General features: G+C 36.6%; 1 protein-coding gene across 1 annotated transcript; it reads right to left on the bottom strand.

Moving 5' to 3' along the window:
- LOC104898783 (ankyrin repeat-containing protein ITN1) lies at window positions 1–3,982 on the bottom strand. Its single transcript, XM_010685890.4, has 3 exons — window positions 2,573–3,982; window positions 1,619–2,028; window positions 1–930 (listed from the first exon to the last, which is right to left on the bottom strand). The coding sequence occupies exons 1-3, from the start codon at window positions 3,363–3,365 to the stop codon at window positions 97–99; spliced, it is 2,037 nt and encodes a 678-aa protein (XP_010684192.1). The 5' UTR covers window positions 3,366–3,982; the 3' UTR covers window positions 1–96.
- Between the last annotated feature and the right edge of the window lie 14,542 nt (window positions 3,983–18,524).

Genomic DNA, 18,524 nt, shown 5'->3' with positions numbered 1-18,524 from the left:
TTGCACAAACTAATTTTGGTCCCATATTTCGTATTGATTTCCTGACATACTGTGATTATACATAACAAGTATGAAAGCAATTGGCAAAGCTGAATATCATATTGCATAGATTGGATTAACAGCTGAATCTTCAGAAAGTACATCAACATCATGGTGTGCTTGACTTTGCTTCCTTGATGATTTTTCTTTCTTCCTGACTTTTCTGATTCTTTTGTATTTAACAACATAATAAGTCATAGTTCCAAGAACTCCAGCCATAACCCCAGCTCCTAGAACAGTTACAAAAATAGCAGCCCACTTATTATGTCGTCCTACAACGATATATGATGATGAAATAAATGAAACAGTAGTGCAAACAGAAGCCAACCACATCAACTTATTGATTACTTCAATCACTTTCCTCTCTGATTTCGTCTCTCCCCGGACTAATGTTATCTGAACTACCACAACAGCCAATGATGTAAACAGTGCAATAGCATTGAAGATGAAGAACACCTTGAATGAAGTAGTAGTTGCAACCACTGCTTCTCCTGATTCATAATCCCCACCAGGAACTGTGAAAATCGCCGCGAAGGCGACAGTTGCAAACAGGACAGCCACCACGGTCACTGAGTTCGTAGCATTGTTGATCCCTTCTCTATGAAGCCTTTTCAACTCTTTGGCAATCCCTGTTACATTTTGGTTAGTCCATCGAGTTTGTTCAAGTTGAGTGTGAACATTTTTCTGGATTTCGGTCACAGTTTTTCGAAGCTCATCTCGTGGTTGGTTTAACTCAGCTGCTTTAAGTCCTCCATTTCGCATTAGGCAATCCTTTATCTCGGCAATTTCTTCAGAGAGAGGTAGCCCTTCTGCAATGTCCATTGCTGTTTTTCGATCTTTCGTCACTGCGTTCACATTTGTTTCTGGATGGAGTAGGAGTTCATTGACTATCTGCACAACATAAAACAGATTACTATTTCTTTCTTCACAACCTCAGATATTTTACAACACTCTGAAAGTTAGTTTGTGAAAAAATAGGTTAAAGTATTGAATTTGATTTCCATTGTTTCAAGATATTGTGTCTAGTTTGAATTTCTCTACTCTTTTATACATAAGAACAAAAATAGCAAGTCTTGTGTGAGTACATCTTACAATAATATTAGTATGAGACCACCTCACTTTTTGCTCCAACAAGGTGACATTTTATTTTTTTGCTTTAAAAAGGTGACATTTTAACTTATGGGTCACTTGTAGATTATAAAGTTAACCCCATCTACTTCATAAACTAACTTTTATGCACTTAAAAACTACAGTTGTTCACGAGTACTGGGTTTAATTTGGTTCAGCTTGGAACAAAGGCCAAACCAAAATGCAAAATGACGGTTTGAAATTTATAAAAACCGCACATACTTTGGCCCAAAACGCACCGTATGAAATAGCTTGATGATGTGATTTGTGGTTTAACCATTTATTTTCTACAAAAAGTGTTCTATAATTTGCGATAAATATTTGTTATATCTAGTAGAATCATGAAATGTATTAAAAAAAATTGAAATAGTTTTCGTAAGGTAACATTTTTCATCCCACAAAATGGCAGTTTTGGACACCAAGTAGAAACTTGAGTAGTAAAACTAGTTACCTGCGCTCGCTTTTTCCTGGTTGCTATATGTAATGCTGTGCTCCCAAACTTATCTGGAAGCATGATAATGGCTGCATCTGCTCGAAGCAGCAACCTGACCACTTCAGCACTATGACCTTTCACAGCCATATGAAGTGCAGTCTGGCCTTTTTTATCCGTTCTTCTAGCTAGTTGTGTATCTTTTTTCAATAATGCTCTTACAATCTCCACATGCCCTTGTCGAGCTGATAAATGTAGCGCATTCTTTCCATTCGATTTTGGCACCTCTACCAAGTTAGAGTTTTGTGACAACAATAAATTGACTACTCTCAGATGGCCTCTAACAGCTGCAGATATAAGAGGAGTTGTGTTGGATTGACCAAAAGTTTTGCTTAGTTTGGAATCGTGCTCCAATAGGACCTGCACAATAGCTATACATGGTAATTAGGACAGTGTGCAGATACAAGGTCATAAGTGTTTTATTTTAAAAAATTTAGTTGTCAAAATATATTTGTGGTTAATTAGATTGTAGCTTAATCAATTTTTGTTATAATTTCATTTTTTTTTTGTAGTAAAAGAGGGCGAAATGTCAAGCAGAAGAAAATTAGGATTTTAGACTAGAAATTGTCATAGCATTTGGGCACATTATGGTGTTAACAATAGTGGTTTGGTGGAAGTTGACGAACATAGGTGGCTCGAGTTGGGTGGAGACACAATGGTGGAAGTCTTCAATAGTGGAACAAAAGAGGGAAAAAAGCCGTGCTTGCAATATGAGCAACCACCCGCAACCACCCACCAGTCCACCAGGTGATCCACCCTTTCTCAAACCTCTACCCATCCCACATAATAACACAGATTAGGGCCGGTTCTCCACCAAACGCGCCCCACTGACATCTCTAAATGTACAAGTTATAAAAGCTTCAATGAATCAATAACAAACGAGTTGCATGCACAAATATGCAAAATGAAGTCTACCTTCATGACCTTGTCCAGCAGCCACATGCAAAGCAGTGAAACCAACTTGGTTCTTGGCACAAATTCCTTCAGGTGTAGCATAAGGCAAAAGAGCCCTCACCACATCAAGGTGACCCTTTTCAGCAGCTCTAAACAACGGAGTCTCACCCAACTCATTTACTTCATTAACAATAGCCCAACGTATCTCCGCCAACTCTGTATCAAACTCGACCCCGCTCGACGTCCCCATCATCTGCGCGTCAATCTCCCCCAAAATGTAGGCCACAGCCTCTACGTCTCCCTTTTGTGCGGCTAGGTGAAGCTCCGTGTCCTTGTGTTTTCCCGTCACTTGCTTCACGTACTTCCTTTTTTGGTCCATTCGTTTACCCGACCCTGACACTGAGAATGATTTCCCTGACCCAGAAAGGGCTAATGACTTGCTAGAATTAGACATCCCAAATGACTTGGCAGAACTTGAAACTGCTAAAGCTTTACCTGTGTTCGACATTATTACAGTAGGCGGCGTTGATGGCGAGGCGCAGCCATCAGTATCATATGATGATTTGGTTGTTGATATGTTTTTGAAGGAATATGAACCAAATGATTTTGCAGACTCTGAAGATTTTAACCTCCTACTACTTGGGGTTGGGGTTGAGGTTGGGGTTGGGCTAGAGACTAGCAATGTTTTGCCAGAATTTGACATGTAAAATGTACGAGATAATGGGGATGGAGGTGGTAAAATGTCTCCCTTCTCTAAATCCCTATTATCATCAAAGGAATTTGATCTGTTGATGAAATTATCAGGCTCTCCCATTTTTATGCGTATTAGATTGTGAAACTCGCTAATTTCGAGCGATTCTCATAGATCATATTTATGGTAAAACCTAATGAGATTAAAACATTATTGTAGAACAATTATATTCTATGAAACATAATATCTTGAAGAGAATTATATTCTCTATCACGAGGTAATTTGTGTCAAGGGAAGAAGTCCATTGATTATTTTATGGGTTCGCCGCCGGCCGGAGAACCAAGGCGAATAAGACCGGCGATGAAGGGACCATGGAAGGATGAAGTTTATAGTTTTTGGGCTAAAATGAACGGTGGTATTTTGAGGATTGTTGTTTGCTAATCTGTCTCTTTTCTGAGGAAATGCCATAGCAGCGCTAGCGATTATCATAATGGTGGAAATATTAATGACTTCCCATTTCATTTTTTGATGATTTAACTTGTTGTTTGTTGTTGTTTGTCTTCACCACATTTCACGCCGACTTTGTAGTAGTATGAAAGGCTTTTGTTTTTGTTTTTTTTTTTTTTTTTTTGATTTTAAGAAAAGTAGTGGGCATGAGAGATGAGTAAAATGTCATACTCTTATGCAATTTGTAGTACCTTAGTTTTTTTTTGGCATTATAAAGTAGTAATTTATTTGACCTATAAGTTTGAACTTAAATTTAATAAATTATGAGGTATAATTTTAGAAGGAATATATTTATTTATCTTATATTAATTTCATGTCATTCCTCATTCTTCTTATATTTAAGACAAATATGGAGAAACTTAATTCTCTCGTTACCCCTCCCCCCTTTTCTCCCCCTTTTCACTCTTCATCCATGGTAAGCCTCTTTTCCTCTCATATTTTTAGTTTGTAGTTTTTTTTGTTGTTGAATAAGTTAGTCTCTCTTAATTATGAGAGTTTTTGGTGCCCTTATGTGAAAAATTAAGTTTTCTATGTTGTCGAGGTCTCTGATTATCCTTCTCTCCTATGGGAATTGAGAGTACGTTTAGTTTGTTGTAGGTATGAGAGTACAGTTCGTTCGTTCGTTTGTTTATTTCTTCCTTAGTAACTCACCTACATCAGTAATCTTTCTTCCTCTCATCTACTCCTCTTGGTCTCTTCACAATCCTTTCCTATAACCTATTCTCACTAAAATGGTAAAGCTATATGATATTCATAAGCCCCTTCATCTACATCCATCAGATGGGCAAAATTCTGTCTCAATTGAGAAGTTTACCAGGCCTAGAAACTACAGAGAATGGAGAAGGTCCATGGAGTGATAAAGAGAGAAGTTGGCTTGTAACTGGAGTTAGGGTTTGTAATTGGAGTGATAAAGAGAGAAGTTGAAGATGTTGTTAAGGATGAGCACTGGGACACCTGCAACAACATGGTGATAGCTTGGCTGATGGGATCAACGAGTGGGGCAAATGGTGCTAGGAAATACAAACTCAGTAGAGAAGTTTATGAACTAAAGCAAAATGAAAGGTCTATAATTGAGTATTATACTGACATGAATGCTCTTTGGGAAGAAATAAAAGGCTTGACCTTCTTGTAGCCATCACTGAAATGAGTACTGAAGTGAATGAGTTCATCAAAGTCATAAATCAACTGAAAGAAGAACAACACTTGTTCCAATTTCTAAATGGTCTACATGAGGACTATGCTCCACAGAGAAGCCAAATTCGCATGCAATCTTCTCTTCTTAGTGTAGAGATAGCAAGTGGGTCTCTACTTTAGGAAGAAGCTCATAAAGAGATCCTGAAAAAGGTGAAGAATGAACCAGAGATTTCTACTATGTACAGTAAAAAAAGGAGAGCCAAAATTTCAGAAGAAAATCATTGAGGCTGGAACTGGATGCATAGTGCGTGGGAGAAGAAATCACATTGCATATGAATGCTAGAAAGTTGTTGGTTTTCTGAAAACTCACCCTCAGCACAAAAGCCAACAAAAGAGTAAGGAAGGAGCAGGTTTAGCAAGATGTGTTGAACCCTAGTTTTGATAATGACAAAGAAACAAAGGAACAAACTAAGTAGTGAACTAATGAATTATTTAAGTGTATGGTGTCTAAGGTATCAATGCAAGGAACTGGGAGAATACAAAGTCAATGAAGAAGTCAAGAGAGGATTTCAAAGGCTAAGTAAAGAAGTTTCTATGTTGATACTGGAGCAAGCATTGGATCAAGAATAATAGAAGCTAGGCGTTTTATTTTCTAGTTCCAATGTAAAGGAACAAAGAAAGAATGGTAAGGAACTGTGGCAGAATATTTGAGAATGAAGCGTTTGTTCCTCTGTAAGGAACAAACTCAGTGGCACTTAGTAAATATGTTAAAGGAACTGAACTAATATAAGGAACTAGACTTAGGCGTGTACTTAGTGTAACGGTTAAAAGATAATGGAGTAAGTCATGCCTAGATTATAGGAAATTAGTTATTTCTAATTTCAAATGATAAAATCATTTTAAAAAGAAAATCTTGTTTTTGAAAATAAATATCCGGTTGTTAGAAAGATTTTATTTCAAAGATATTATTTTCTTAAAGATTAGAAATTCAGATTTAAAGATAAAAAGAGTTTATAAAAACTGATTTTCGGATAATGTGAAGGAACTCCTATTATTTAGGAGTAATGGCTGCATTTTATCCACGTTCATTTATAGTTCATGGGATCATGGGACATGATGTAAAACGTGTTCCTTAGGGGAAGGAACATCATGGGTAAATGGATTAAAACGTGTACTCTAACATTAATCCCACGTTCTTCATGATTAACACTATAAATATAGAAGTCTAGATAAGTTCCAAATTGTGTCTGACTAAGTAATTAAGTGAGTTTAACTTATTAAGTGTCAGTGCCTTCATTCTCTCATAATAGCCATTTGTTCTTTGCCTTCTTACTCTAATTCCACTAAGCTTATTTCGATCAATTGTATTTTGGTTTTTGGGGTAAGGGAACTTTGAGTGAAGTTCTGTAAGAGAAAGGCTTTGAGTGAAGCTTGTATGTGTGAGAAAACTTCGAGTGAAGTTGAGAGGAACTGCTGTTAAGGGAACAGTGGTTCAGGAACTTGAGTTTAGGAACTCAAGGTAGGCTCGAGTTAGAATTAGGTTGTAACAGAGTTGTTTGGCCTAATTAGTGAAAGTGTTGAGTTTAAAATCCCTAGTGGTCGAGGTTGTTTCTTCTTGTTGGGCCCAAGAAGTTTTTCCTCGTAAAAATCCCTTGTGTTCCTTTAGCTTGTTTATTCGTTTAAGTTTTAATTTCCGCAAAAAGTTACGTTTATTTCTACACCTACAATTCACCCCCCTCTTGTAGTGTTCCTAGGGAAATAACAATTGGTATCAGAGCTAGAACTCACGTAAGATAGGAAACCCTATTGAGGAAAAGATCCAAGGAACAATGAATACCACCGAGAAACTTGAAGAAGGTTATTCCACTCAAAGGCCTCCTATGTTCAATGGGAAGTACTACAACTATTGGAAGAACCGCATGGAGATATTCATCAAGGCTGAAAACTATCAGGTATGGAGAGTCATTGAAGTTGGTGATTTCGAAGTCACAACTACAAATGACAAAAATGAGGTAACTCTTAAACCCCTCTCTGATTATGAAAATCTGATTTTGAAAAAATGGAAGTAAATGCCATGGCTATTAAACTATTGCATTGTGGACTTGGACCCCATGAACATAATAGGATCATGGGATGCAAATCCGCAAAGCAAATATGGGATTTACTAGAAGTAACCCACGAAGGAACTAATGAAGTTAAAAGATCGAAAATTGATTTACTTATGAATCAATATGAACTGTTCTGCATGAAATCCAAAGAAAGCATCCGAGACATGTTTACTCGTTTTACTAACATTATAAATGAGTTGGCTTCTCTTGGAAAGTTTATTTCATCTGAGGAACAGGTTCGAAAGGTTCTTAGGAGTCTTCCTAAGGACAGATGGATGGCTAAAGTCACGCTCTTCAAGAAACAAAAGACTTCACTAAGTTCAACTTAGAACAGCTGGCAGGGTCACTTATGACTCATGAGCTTCACCTTGATACTGAATATGGTGAAAGCTCCAAATCAAAATCAATTGCTCTCAAAGCAGATGATGAAGATGATTCGGACTCTGAAGAAGAAGAAGCAGCCCTCATGGTTCGAAAATTTCGAAAGATGTACAGGAACATGAAGAATGGAAACTTCAAAGGTAAAACTAAGAAATTTTCTAACAAAGCTGCTTGTCATAAATGTGGAAGTACAGATCAACTTCATCAAAGAATGTCCTCTTTGGGAAAACGACAAAACCAAAGAAAGGAACAAGGAACGCTTTGCTGAAAGGAACAAAGAATCAAAAGCACCTTTCTCTAAGGCAAATGTGCGCAAAGCTATGATAGCTGCTTGGGGAGATTCAGAGACGGAAGAAGAAGAGGAACAACCAACTGAAGAAACAGCAAACCTTTGCCTCATGGCAAACATCGACGAAAAAGAAGATGAAGAAAAATTGAGGTAAGTCAACATGGACTTGAGTCAGAACTAGATGGTAAAACTAGGACTGAAATATATGATCTTCTTTATGATGCAATTCTTGAATGTAGAGATGAACGTGAAAAACGTGAACAAACGGAACAAGCCTTAAAGGTTTGCAAGGAACACATAGAATGGCTTAAGAAAATGAGAACTGATGTCGAAACTAGATTTTTGATTTTTTGATAAAAACTTAAAAATCAAAGAATGTTATGAGAGTTTGAAAAATGAAAATTATCTAATTAATTTAGAGATTTCACACTTGAAGGAATTTGTCCCTGTTCTGAGTTCCTTTGATATAAGATCAACCCCTTTGAAAGGATACAGATCTGAGATTGAAAAAATAAATAAAGAGAAAAATATTTTAAAGGAACAGATCTGTAATCTTAAAAAGGAACTGGTTGTCGCAAGGAACAGAGGCAAAATCATGAAAGTTCCTAAGTGGATTGAGAAACCACAGACCAAAAGGAAGGAAGGTCTTGGTTTTGAAAACTACAAGAAAAGGAACAAGACAAAGAAATATGTTGATCTACCTAGTGATAAGTTCTGTATGTATTGTGGCAAGGTAGGTCATTACATAAATCAATGTCAACTAAAATCTGAGATGATTGGGAAAAATGTGACAATAAGTAAGAAAAAATGGGTTGTCAAAACAAATCCTAGTCAAGAACAGGAACCCACGAAAGATGGGGTTCCTTCAACTAACAACTAGTTGATTTTTGCAGGTTGGAGTGAGGGGAACAACACTTGGTATCTCGATAGTGGTTGTTCCAAGCACATGACAGGAGACAAAACGAAGTTTCTCTCACTCACAACCTATGAAGGTGGCAGTGTAACATTTGGTGATAATAAGAAAGGTAACATTGTTGCTATGGGTAAGGTCGGTAAGTCACCATTACACTCCATTGAAAATGTATTTTTAGTTGAAGGTCTAAAACATAATCTATTAAGCATTTCTCAATTCTGTGACAAAGGAAATACTGTAAAATTTGAAAGAAAAATGCTTAATCATCAACATTAAAACTAAGAAGGTTATATTGGAAGGAACAAGGAAAGGGAACACATACATTGTGGATCTAGACCTTGTTCCTCAAATCAATTTAACTTGTCTTAGTGTTATTGAAGATGATTCACTTCTATGGCACAAGCGTCTAGGACATGCTAGCTTTTCATTACTTGAGAAACTTAGATCAAAAGACCTTGTTTTAGGATTACCATCTATAAAATTTCATATTGATCAAGTTTGTGATGCATGTGCACGAGGTAAACAAGTAAGATCCTCTTTCAAATCTAAAACGATTGTAAGTACCACTAAACCATTAGAGTTAATTCATATGGACTTATGTGGACCCATGAGAATTCAAAGCAGAAGTGGAAAGAGGTATGTACTTGTGATTGTAGATGACTACTCTAGGTACACTTGGGTTATTTTTCTCTCTAGTAAAGATGAAACTTATGATGAGTTCCTTGTCTTTGCTAAAAGAGTTCAAAACCTAAGTGGACATAAAATAATGCACATTAGATCAGATCATGGCAAGGAATTCGAAAATTATAAATTTGATGACCTAAGCAGAGATAATGGCCTAGATAATTTTTCTGCCCCTAGAACACCACAACAAAATGGTGTTGTAGAAAGGAAAAATAGAACTTTGGAGGAAATGTCTAGAACCATGTTAATTGCTAGTGAACTTCCAAGGAACTTTTGGGCTGAAGCTGTTAATACTGCTTGTCACATAATTAATCGTGCCATGATGAGACCTATCATTAATAAAACTCCTTATGAACTTTACTTTGGAAAGAAACCAAACATCACCTATTTTAGAACATTTGGATGCAAATGTTATGTGCATAATAATGGAAAAGATAATCTTGGAAAATTTGATGCAAGGAGTGATGAAGCAACATTTTTAGGATACTCCTCACATAGTAAAGCTTATAGAGTATATAACAAGAGAACTATGTGTGTTGAAGAAAGTATTCATGTAATCTTTGATGAATCTGACAAACATAATCCAAGCATACAGGTTGATGACTATGAGATAGGGTTAGCGCTATCAAGGAACACAGATTCACAAGAAGAAGAAGAAGTGAAAGAGGAAAGGAACGAGGAATTCGAAAATAATAGATCAATGATATTCCTGTTCCTCAAGGAGGAGAAGATACTCCTGTTCCTCAAATAAGGAACTGAGTCCACCGAGGCTAACAGAGGAACAACTGAGCAGAGTTCCTCATCCACTCAAGGAACTCATGAGGAACAACATGTTCCTATAAGAGAGTTTCAACCAAAACCTTGGAGATTACAAAAGTCACATCCTGTGGAACTCATAATCAGCGACATATCCAAAGGTACGCAAACTAGATCTCAGTTAAGGAACTTTTGTGCATTTCATGCGTTCCTATCAATGATGGAACCAAGAAATCATGAAGAAGCCTTAACTGACTCTGATTGGATTATTGCAATGCAAGCTGAATTAAATGAGTTTGAAAGAAACAAGGTATGGCATCTAGTTCCTTCATCTAAACAACAAAAAGTAATTGGCTTAAAATGGGTGTTTAGAAACAAACTAGATGAATATGGAACCATTGTAAGAAACAAAGCTAGACTTGTAGTAAAAGGTTATAACCAACAAGAAGGAATTGATTATGAAGAAACCTTTGCTCCTGTAGCTAGATTAGAAGCCATTAGAATCTTAATTGCATTTGCTGCTTACATGGGATTAAATTATATCAAATGGATGTTAAGTGTGCATTTTTAAATGGCTATCTAAACGAAGATGTATATGTTGAACAACCCCCTGGTTTCGAAAATAACAATCTCCCAAATCATGTCTACAAGCTTGATAAAGCTCTTTATGGGTTAAAACAAGCACCTAGATCATGGTATGAGAGATTATCTAAGTTCCTTTTAGAAAATAACTTTAAAAGAGGAAAGGTTGATAAAACCTTGTTCCTAAAATCTAAAGGAACTGATATTTTGCTTGTTCAAATATATGTTGATGACATCATATTCGGAGCTACTAATGAAACATTGTGCAAAGAATTCTCAAGTCTCATGAGCAATGAATTTGAAATGAGTATGATGGGTGAGTTAAATTTCTTTCTTGGACTACAAATCAAACAAACTGAAAAAGGTATAATTGTTCACCAACAAAAATACATAAAGGAACTATTAAAGAAATATGGCCTCGAAAATTCAAAGATAAATCACACTCCTATGGGAACTTCAACTAGATTAGATGAAGACTCCATAGGAACAAGTGTTGATCAAACAAAATTAGAGGAATGATTGGTTCACTTTTGTATCTAACTGCTAGTCGTCCAGACATAGCTTTCAGTGTTGGTTTGTGTGCTAGATTTCAAGCAAATCCAAAGGAGTCTCACCTCACTGCTGTGAAGAGAATTCTTAGATACCTTAAAGGAACAGATGATCTTGGACTCTACTATCCAAGAAGTGATACATTCGAACTAAAAGGATATGCAGATGCAGATTATGCTGGAGATCTTGTTAATAGGAAAAGCACCTCAGGTATGGCACAATTCCTTGGTCATAGTTTAGTTTCTTGGAGTACCAAGAAACAAAACACAGTTGCTTTATCCACTGCTGAAGCAGAATATGTAGCTGCTGCTGCATGTTGCTCTCAAATGCTTTGGATAAAACAACAACTTAGTGACTATGGAATAAACTTTGAATGTGTTCCTATTTATTGTGACAATACAAGTGCTATAAGTATATCTAAAGATCCAGTGCATCATTCTAGAGTAAAGCATATACATATTAGACATCACTTTTTAAGAGAAAATGTCGAAAAAGGTTTGATCAAACTTGAGTTTTGTCAAACTGATTATCAGATTGCTGATATCCTAACTAAGCCTTTGCAAAGAGATAGATATGAGAAATTAAGGCTTGAGTTAGGCTTAATAAAAATTAAGTGATTGTTCCTATGTCAATTCCCCCATGTTTGAATCAATTTGAGTGACTTTGTGTGCTAAAAATAATTGTGTTTAATTGCCTAAGACCATTGCAAATTGGAATGTTGCAAAACATAACCATGAAGTCAAAGAAACTAAACAACTCACAAATGTCACATAATACTCCCCTTACTGTTCCTAAGGTCAAGAAACATGCATAGTATGAAGGATATTGAATGTAGCATTAGTTGTTCCTATAGCACAAGTTCCTTAGCATTTATTTTCTTTCAAAAATTAAAATTCATAAAAATCCGAAAAATCCGATAAAATTCCAAAAATTAAGGGGAACCAGTTTAATCAAATCTTGGTTCTTTTTATCTTTTCGTTTTCTTTCTTTTATTTTTATTTTTATTTTTTTTTTGCTTTATTTCTTTCCCGCGTGTCATAATTACTATTACATGCAAAACTTCCTTCTTCAATTCATCTAAGGAAACCGTGTTCCTCTCAAACGCTTCATCTTCACCAAATCCGAAACCTCATCACACCCTTTGATACTCCATAAAAACCTCCAAACCTTCATAAATCATGGCAAAAACTTCAAGAAACTCACCTTTTCCAACACAAAAACAACCGACACTTCAAAAATGGAAATTTCTTCATCTCCAACTAAAACCCTTGAAACCGACATAATTCAAGAAAACCCCATAGAGGAACAGCAATTAGAATCTCCTAGAAGGAGCATGAGAAGAAGAAAATTGATTGGGGAAGATGATGAAGAAGAAACCCCGGAACAATCTCAGGGGGAAGAAGAAGAAACTGCACCTGTTCCTTCCAAAGGAACTGTTTCTTCGTCTTCCAAGAAAAGGGTCGAACGAAGTGAATCTAGGTATGTCTTGGGCTTTTGCGTCGATTTAGAATGGGCAAATAAAATTGAATTTCTAGAATTAACCTCCATTCTAAAGGAACAAGGCATGGAATTCTTGTTTGAATTCGCCTTTAATAATGCTCTTGTTCCTCTAGCTATGGACGAGTTTTGTGCAAATTTTGTTAATACTAATGGAACTTGCACAACTGAAGTTAGAGGCAAGAAAATAAGGTTTAATCAAGCAACTTTAAGCAAAGTATGGGAAGTTCCTTGCAAAGGAACTGATTTGTATTTTAAAAGGAAAGGAACTGTTTCCTTTCCGAATTTTCCTCAAGACAAAATCTTAGAATATTTTGGAGGAACAGCTGGCCAAAACAAACTTAACCATAACTACTCTCTCCCTTCACAAAGTACTGTTTAACTTGGTTTGGAGAGCACTCATTCCTCGAACTGAAAAGAGGAATGAAGTGGGTCTCTTGGATATGTGTTACATGTTTTGCTTGGACCACACATACAAATAATTCACTTCCCTCTTCATTCAACATTTAACCCACTGATTGAAATACATTGTGTATTGGTAGGTGCCTTGATAACTTCTTACTTCATCATTTTGAAGTAAGACTTACTGGTTGGACCACCATAGGGTCAAACAAGGGAACATTGAATGAGAAGACCCTAAATGGACTTGGTTGTCTGTCCAAGAAGGTGTTCTCATTCAAGGAAGATGGTCTTCCAGTTCCTCAGGAAAAAGAAAATGCCCAAACTGGACTTAGAAGAAGATAATGATGTAATTTGGATAACCCTGTTCCTAACCGGAGGAACCAAACCTAAGAGGCGCAAACACATTGCCACTAAGCCTAAACCCTCTGTTCCTTTGAGAGTGAGAAAGAGCACTCGTCGAAAAATTGCTCCTGTTCCTGTTCCTTCCAATGAGGACTCTCCTTTAGTCCTTTCGGATAATGAGGAACAGGTACCCTCTACTCTCAAGGAACCAATACCTCCACCATCTCCCAAACTCTCTGTTCCTTTCACAAAAATACCCTCCATTTCACCTTCGTCCTTCTCTGTTCCTTCAAGTTTTGAGCAGTTGAAGGATGAAATAAAAGGACCAAATCCTTTTGCTTCCACCTCCACAACTCTTCCACCCACACCACCATTCTTCCTCCCATTTATCACCCTTCACCTTCTGTTTCCATTCCTGGAACAGATGAGCCTTCCACTCAAACCTCCCCAGTTCCTTCACAACATCCCCATCTGCCTCTAGTTCCAAGGTAAGGAACAGGAAAATCCGGATGACACTAACTGGGTTAATGAAGTCTGCCTTCCTGCACAACATATGATAAAATTTTACAATCATCTTCATTGGACTTTGGATGCCAAAACTGATACTATGATAAGTCTTATGAAGAAATTGAGTGATACCGTGGTTGCGCAGCAAAGAAGATGGACACTATGGCTCGTACTTTGGAGGAGCTGAAGGAACAGGTTAACTACATCATGGGGTGGTGATGAAAAAGTTGGAGGATGTGTTAAGAAGAAGTTTAGAGGAACACCATTCCCTTCCTTTTCTTAGTTTCTTTATTGTTTTGTTGTTCCTGTTTCTTTCATTAAGGAACACATTTTTGTTTCTTCTTTTCTTTTCTTTCTTTGTTTTGTTATGGAACAAGTGCTATATAATCAATGACTTTTGCTATATTGTCTATGTTTCTAAATGCTTTGCATAATTTCTTCCTTGGAATGGCTAGTATTATGTGATTGATGTTTGAGCAAGTTTACTCTTTGATTTTCTAACTTAACCACTAATGGTGCTTGCATATTGGTCTTAAGGTGTTAAATCAATTCATCAATTCATGCAGAGTCTATTCTTTTTGAGGATGACAAAGGGGGAAAAGGATTTAAGGAACAAACTGTACATAAACTAAAAAAAGAAAATTAAAAAAATTAAAAAATTGGATAAGGTAAATGAAAAATCAAAAATAGGTTAAGGTAAATGAAAAATCAAAAACTTCAGTTACTCACATAATTGTGTTTTATTTTTCATTTTCTTCTTTATGTTTTTATTTTCATTCACTTATATTATTTTGTTATTTTCCTTAGTTTGTACCTTTGTTGTCATCATCAAAAAGGGGGAAATTGTTGAACCCTAGTTTTGATAATGACAAAGAAACAAAGGAACAAACTAAATAGTGAACTAATGAATTATTTAAGTGTATGGTGTCTAAGGTATCAATGCAAGGAACTGGGAGAATACAAAGTCAATGAAGAAGTCAAGAGAGGATTTCAAAGGCTAAGTGAAGAAGTTTCTATGTTGATACTGGAGCAAGCATTGGATCAAGAATAATAGAAGCTAGGCGTTTTATTTTCTAGTTCCAATGTAAAGGAACAAAGAAAGAATGGTAAGGAACTATGGCAGAATATTTGAGAATGAAGCGTTTGTTCCTCTGTAAGGAACAAACTCAGTGGCACTTAGTAAATATGTTAAAGGAACTGAACTAATATAAGGAACTAGACTTAGGCGTGTACTTAGTGTAACGATTAAAAGATAATGGAGTAAGTCATGCCTAGATTATAGGAAATTAGTTATTTCTAATTTCAAATGATAAAATCAGTTTTAAAAAGAAAATCTGTTTTGAAAATAAATATCCGGTTGTTAGAAAGATTTTATTTCAAAGATATTATTTTCTTAAAGATTAGAAATTCAGATTTAAAGATAAAAAGAGTTTATAAAAACTGATTTCGGATAATGTTGAAGGAACTCCTGTTATTTAGGAGTAGTGGCTGCATTTTATCCACGTTCATTTATAGTTCATGGGATCATGGGACATGATGTAAAACTTGTTCCTTAGGGGAAGGAACATCATGGGTAAATGGATTAAAATGTGTACTCTAACATTACTCCACGTTCTTTATGATTAACACTATAAATATAGAAGTCTAGATAAGTTCCAAATTGTGTCTGACTAAGTAATTAAGTGAGTTTAACTTATTAAGTGTCAGTGCCTTCTTTCTCTCATAATAGCCATTTGTTCTTTGCCTTCTTACTCTAATTTCACTAAGCTTATTTCGATCAATTGTATTTTGGTTTTTGGGGTAAGGGAACTTTGAGTGAAGTTCTGTAAGAGAAAGGCTTTGAGTGAAGCTTGTATGTGTGAGAAAACTTCGAGTGAAGTTGAGAGGAACTGTTGTTAAGGGAACAGTGGTTCAGGAATTTGAGTTTAGGAACTCAAGGTAGGGCTCGAGTTAGAATTAGGTTGTAACAGAGTTGTTTGGCCTAATTAGTGAAAGTGTTGAGTTTAAAATCCCTAGTGGTCGAGGTTGTTTCTTCTTGTAGGGCCCAAGAAGTTTTTCCTCGTAAAAATCCCTTGTGTTCCTTTAGCTTGTTTATTCGTTTAAGTTTTAATTTCCGCAAAAAGTTACGTTTATTTCTACACCTACAATTCACCCCCCCTCTTGTAGTGTTCCTAGGGAAATAACAAGATGGAACAAGCCTAATCAAGGATACAAAATGGCTGCAAATGCTCAGTCTCTTGATGAGAGTGTATCCTTGATTGTAACTCAACTTGAGCAGCTTCTCAAGCTTGTGCCATAAGGCTCAAAAACTTCAAAGTCTGGGTATGAAACTGAGGAGGGGATAGATCATAGCTTTGTAGGTATGATTTCTTGTAATGTTGTTTCTAGTGGTATGAAAAGCTAGATAGTTGATTCACGGGTCAGTGATCACATGCCTAGTGATATTCATAAACTTGAAAAACCTATACCCACTCATGGTAGACCTAAAATCCACCTACCTAATGGGAGGACCCTAGAAATATCTAACATTGGGACTTTGTGTCTAAGGAACAACTTGAAGTTAAAGAATGTATTGTACATTCCTGAGTTTCAACATAACTTATTGTCTGTTAGCAAACTAATGCAAAACAATGAATGTAGAGTGAATTTTTACCCTGGACTGTGTTATCCAGGATTGTGCTACTCAAGCAACTAAGGCTATTGGGAAAGCAATAGGGGGTATTTTTTTACCTAGTAGACGCATAAAGAAGAAGAAAACAAGGCAAGGAAAAAAATCATTAAACCAAGAATCAATCGAGCCAATCAAGTTCACTCACAAGTGACTAACAATGATGTGTTGCACAAAGATACTAAGTGTAATGTAGTCAAGTTAAATGAGTGTAACTTGTGGCATAATAGGTTAGGGGAGGCACCCATGAACAAAATTTGCAAAACTGGTTGTATTTCCTGATTTGAGCAATGCCAAACATGATGTTTGGTCGACATGTCCTCTTGCTAAGTTTACTAAATTGCCATATGTTGCTAGCTTGCCTTGTGCAAAATCTATGTTTGAGTTGATCCACATTGACATTTGGGGCCCTTACAAGGTCAACACTAGATAATCCTATAGATACTTCTTAACTATTGTGGATGGCTACTCTAGAGCCACCTGGGTTCATCTCATAAAGCTTAAGTAAGAAGCACATGCTGTTGTTAGGAAGCTTGTGTTGTTTGCCAAAAACCAGTTTTAGACAAAGGTGAAAATAGTGAGATCTAACAATGCCCTTGAGTTTGGTGATGCAAATTGCAAAAGATTCTCTGGAGATTTAGGGATAATACATCAGACTGTGTAGACAGACCCCTACAAAATGGGAGATTTGAAAGAAAACATAGAAACATTCTTGAAATGGCTAGGGCCATTAGGTTCCAAGTAGGACTGCCTTTATGTTATTAGGGTGATTGTGTGTTGATTGCCACCTACATAACCAACAACCTGCCATCTACAGTTATGAACAACAAAACACCCTATGAGGTGGTATTTGGAAAAAAACTAACTATATTCTAATGAAATCATTTGGGTGCCTAGCCTTCGCCCACAATCCAACCTCTCACAAGGACAAGTTTAAACCAAGGGTTGTTCCCTTTGTATTCTTAGGCTACCCAATGAATAATAAAGGGTATACTCTCCTGAATTTGCTAAACAAGAAAATATCTACCTCCAGGGATGTCAAATGTCATGAAGACATATTCCTTAACAATATACACTCTTTTCAATCTCCTTACAAACACCCCCTATCTGTGAGCATGCCAAACGCCACCCAACCAAACACAATTCCTTATACCCTTGATTTTAACCTAGATCTTGCAGACCAAGAGGAAGATACTAAATCAGCCCTTGCATCCCCACCTGGACAACCTTCACCTACAAAGACCAAGCAGTCTCCACTATCAAACCATTCATCACCTATACCACCACCACCACCACCTGTCCCACACAGAACATTAGTTAGGCTTCACAAAGAACCTTCATGGCTAGCTGACTATGAGTGTGACTGAAAACCTTTACAAATAAACCAACTTGCCACTTATATAGCCAACCTTGCTATCACCCAAATACAACCTCAATTTGCAGCCTTTCTAGCTCACACAACTAATGTAAATGATCCTAATATACTTCAAAGATGTAGTCAAATATCATCATTGGGTTCAGGCTATGAATGAGGAGTTCCAAGCTCTTGAGAGCAATGAAACCTGGGATATCACTACTCTTCCAGCAGGCTAGAAGTCCATAGGTTGTAAGTGGTTGTTTAAAACCAAACACAATCCAGATGGCAGCATAGAAAGGCACAAGGCTAGACTGGTCATTCTAGATTGCAAGCAACAATATGAGATAAATTATCAAGAGACTTTTCCCCCTGTAGCTAACCTCACCACAGTCAAATCCAAACTGGCAGTATCAGCCACTGAAGGTTGGGACATCATCCAAAAGATGTCAAAAATGTGTTTTTGAATGGTGAGCTATTTGAAGATGTGTATATGCAACTTCCCACTGGGTACACAACCTTATGTAGCATAATTTCAGTTAATCCTACCTGCACTTCTTCACCAAAGCCTGTTGAAAATAGAGTGTGCAAGCTAAAAAAATCTCTCAA

This window comes from Beta vulgaris, chromosome 7 (assembly GCF_026745355.1).
Source record: "Beta vulgaris subsp. vulgaris cultivar EL10 chromosome 7, EL10.2, whole genome shotgun sequence".
Classification (NCBI taxonomy): domain Eukaryota; kingdom Viridiplantae; phylum Streptophyta; class Magnoliopsida; order Caryophyllales; family Amaranthaceae; genus Beta; species Beta vulgaris.
The sequence above is the reverse complement of the archived record's forward strand: the minus strand, read 5'-3'. Positions and strand labels throughout refer to the sequence as shown.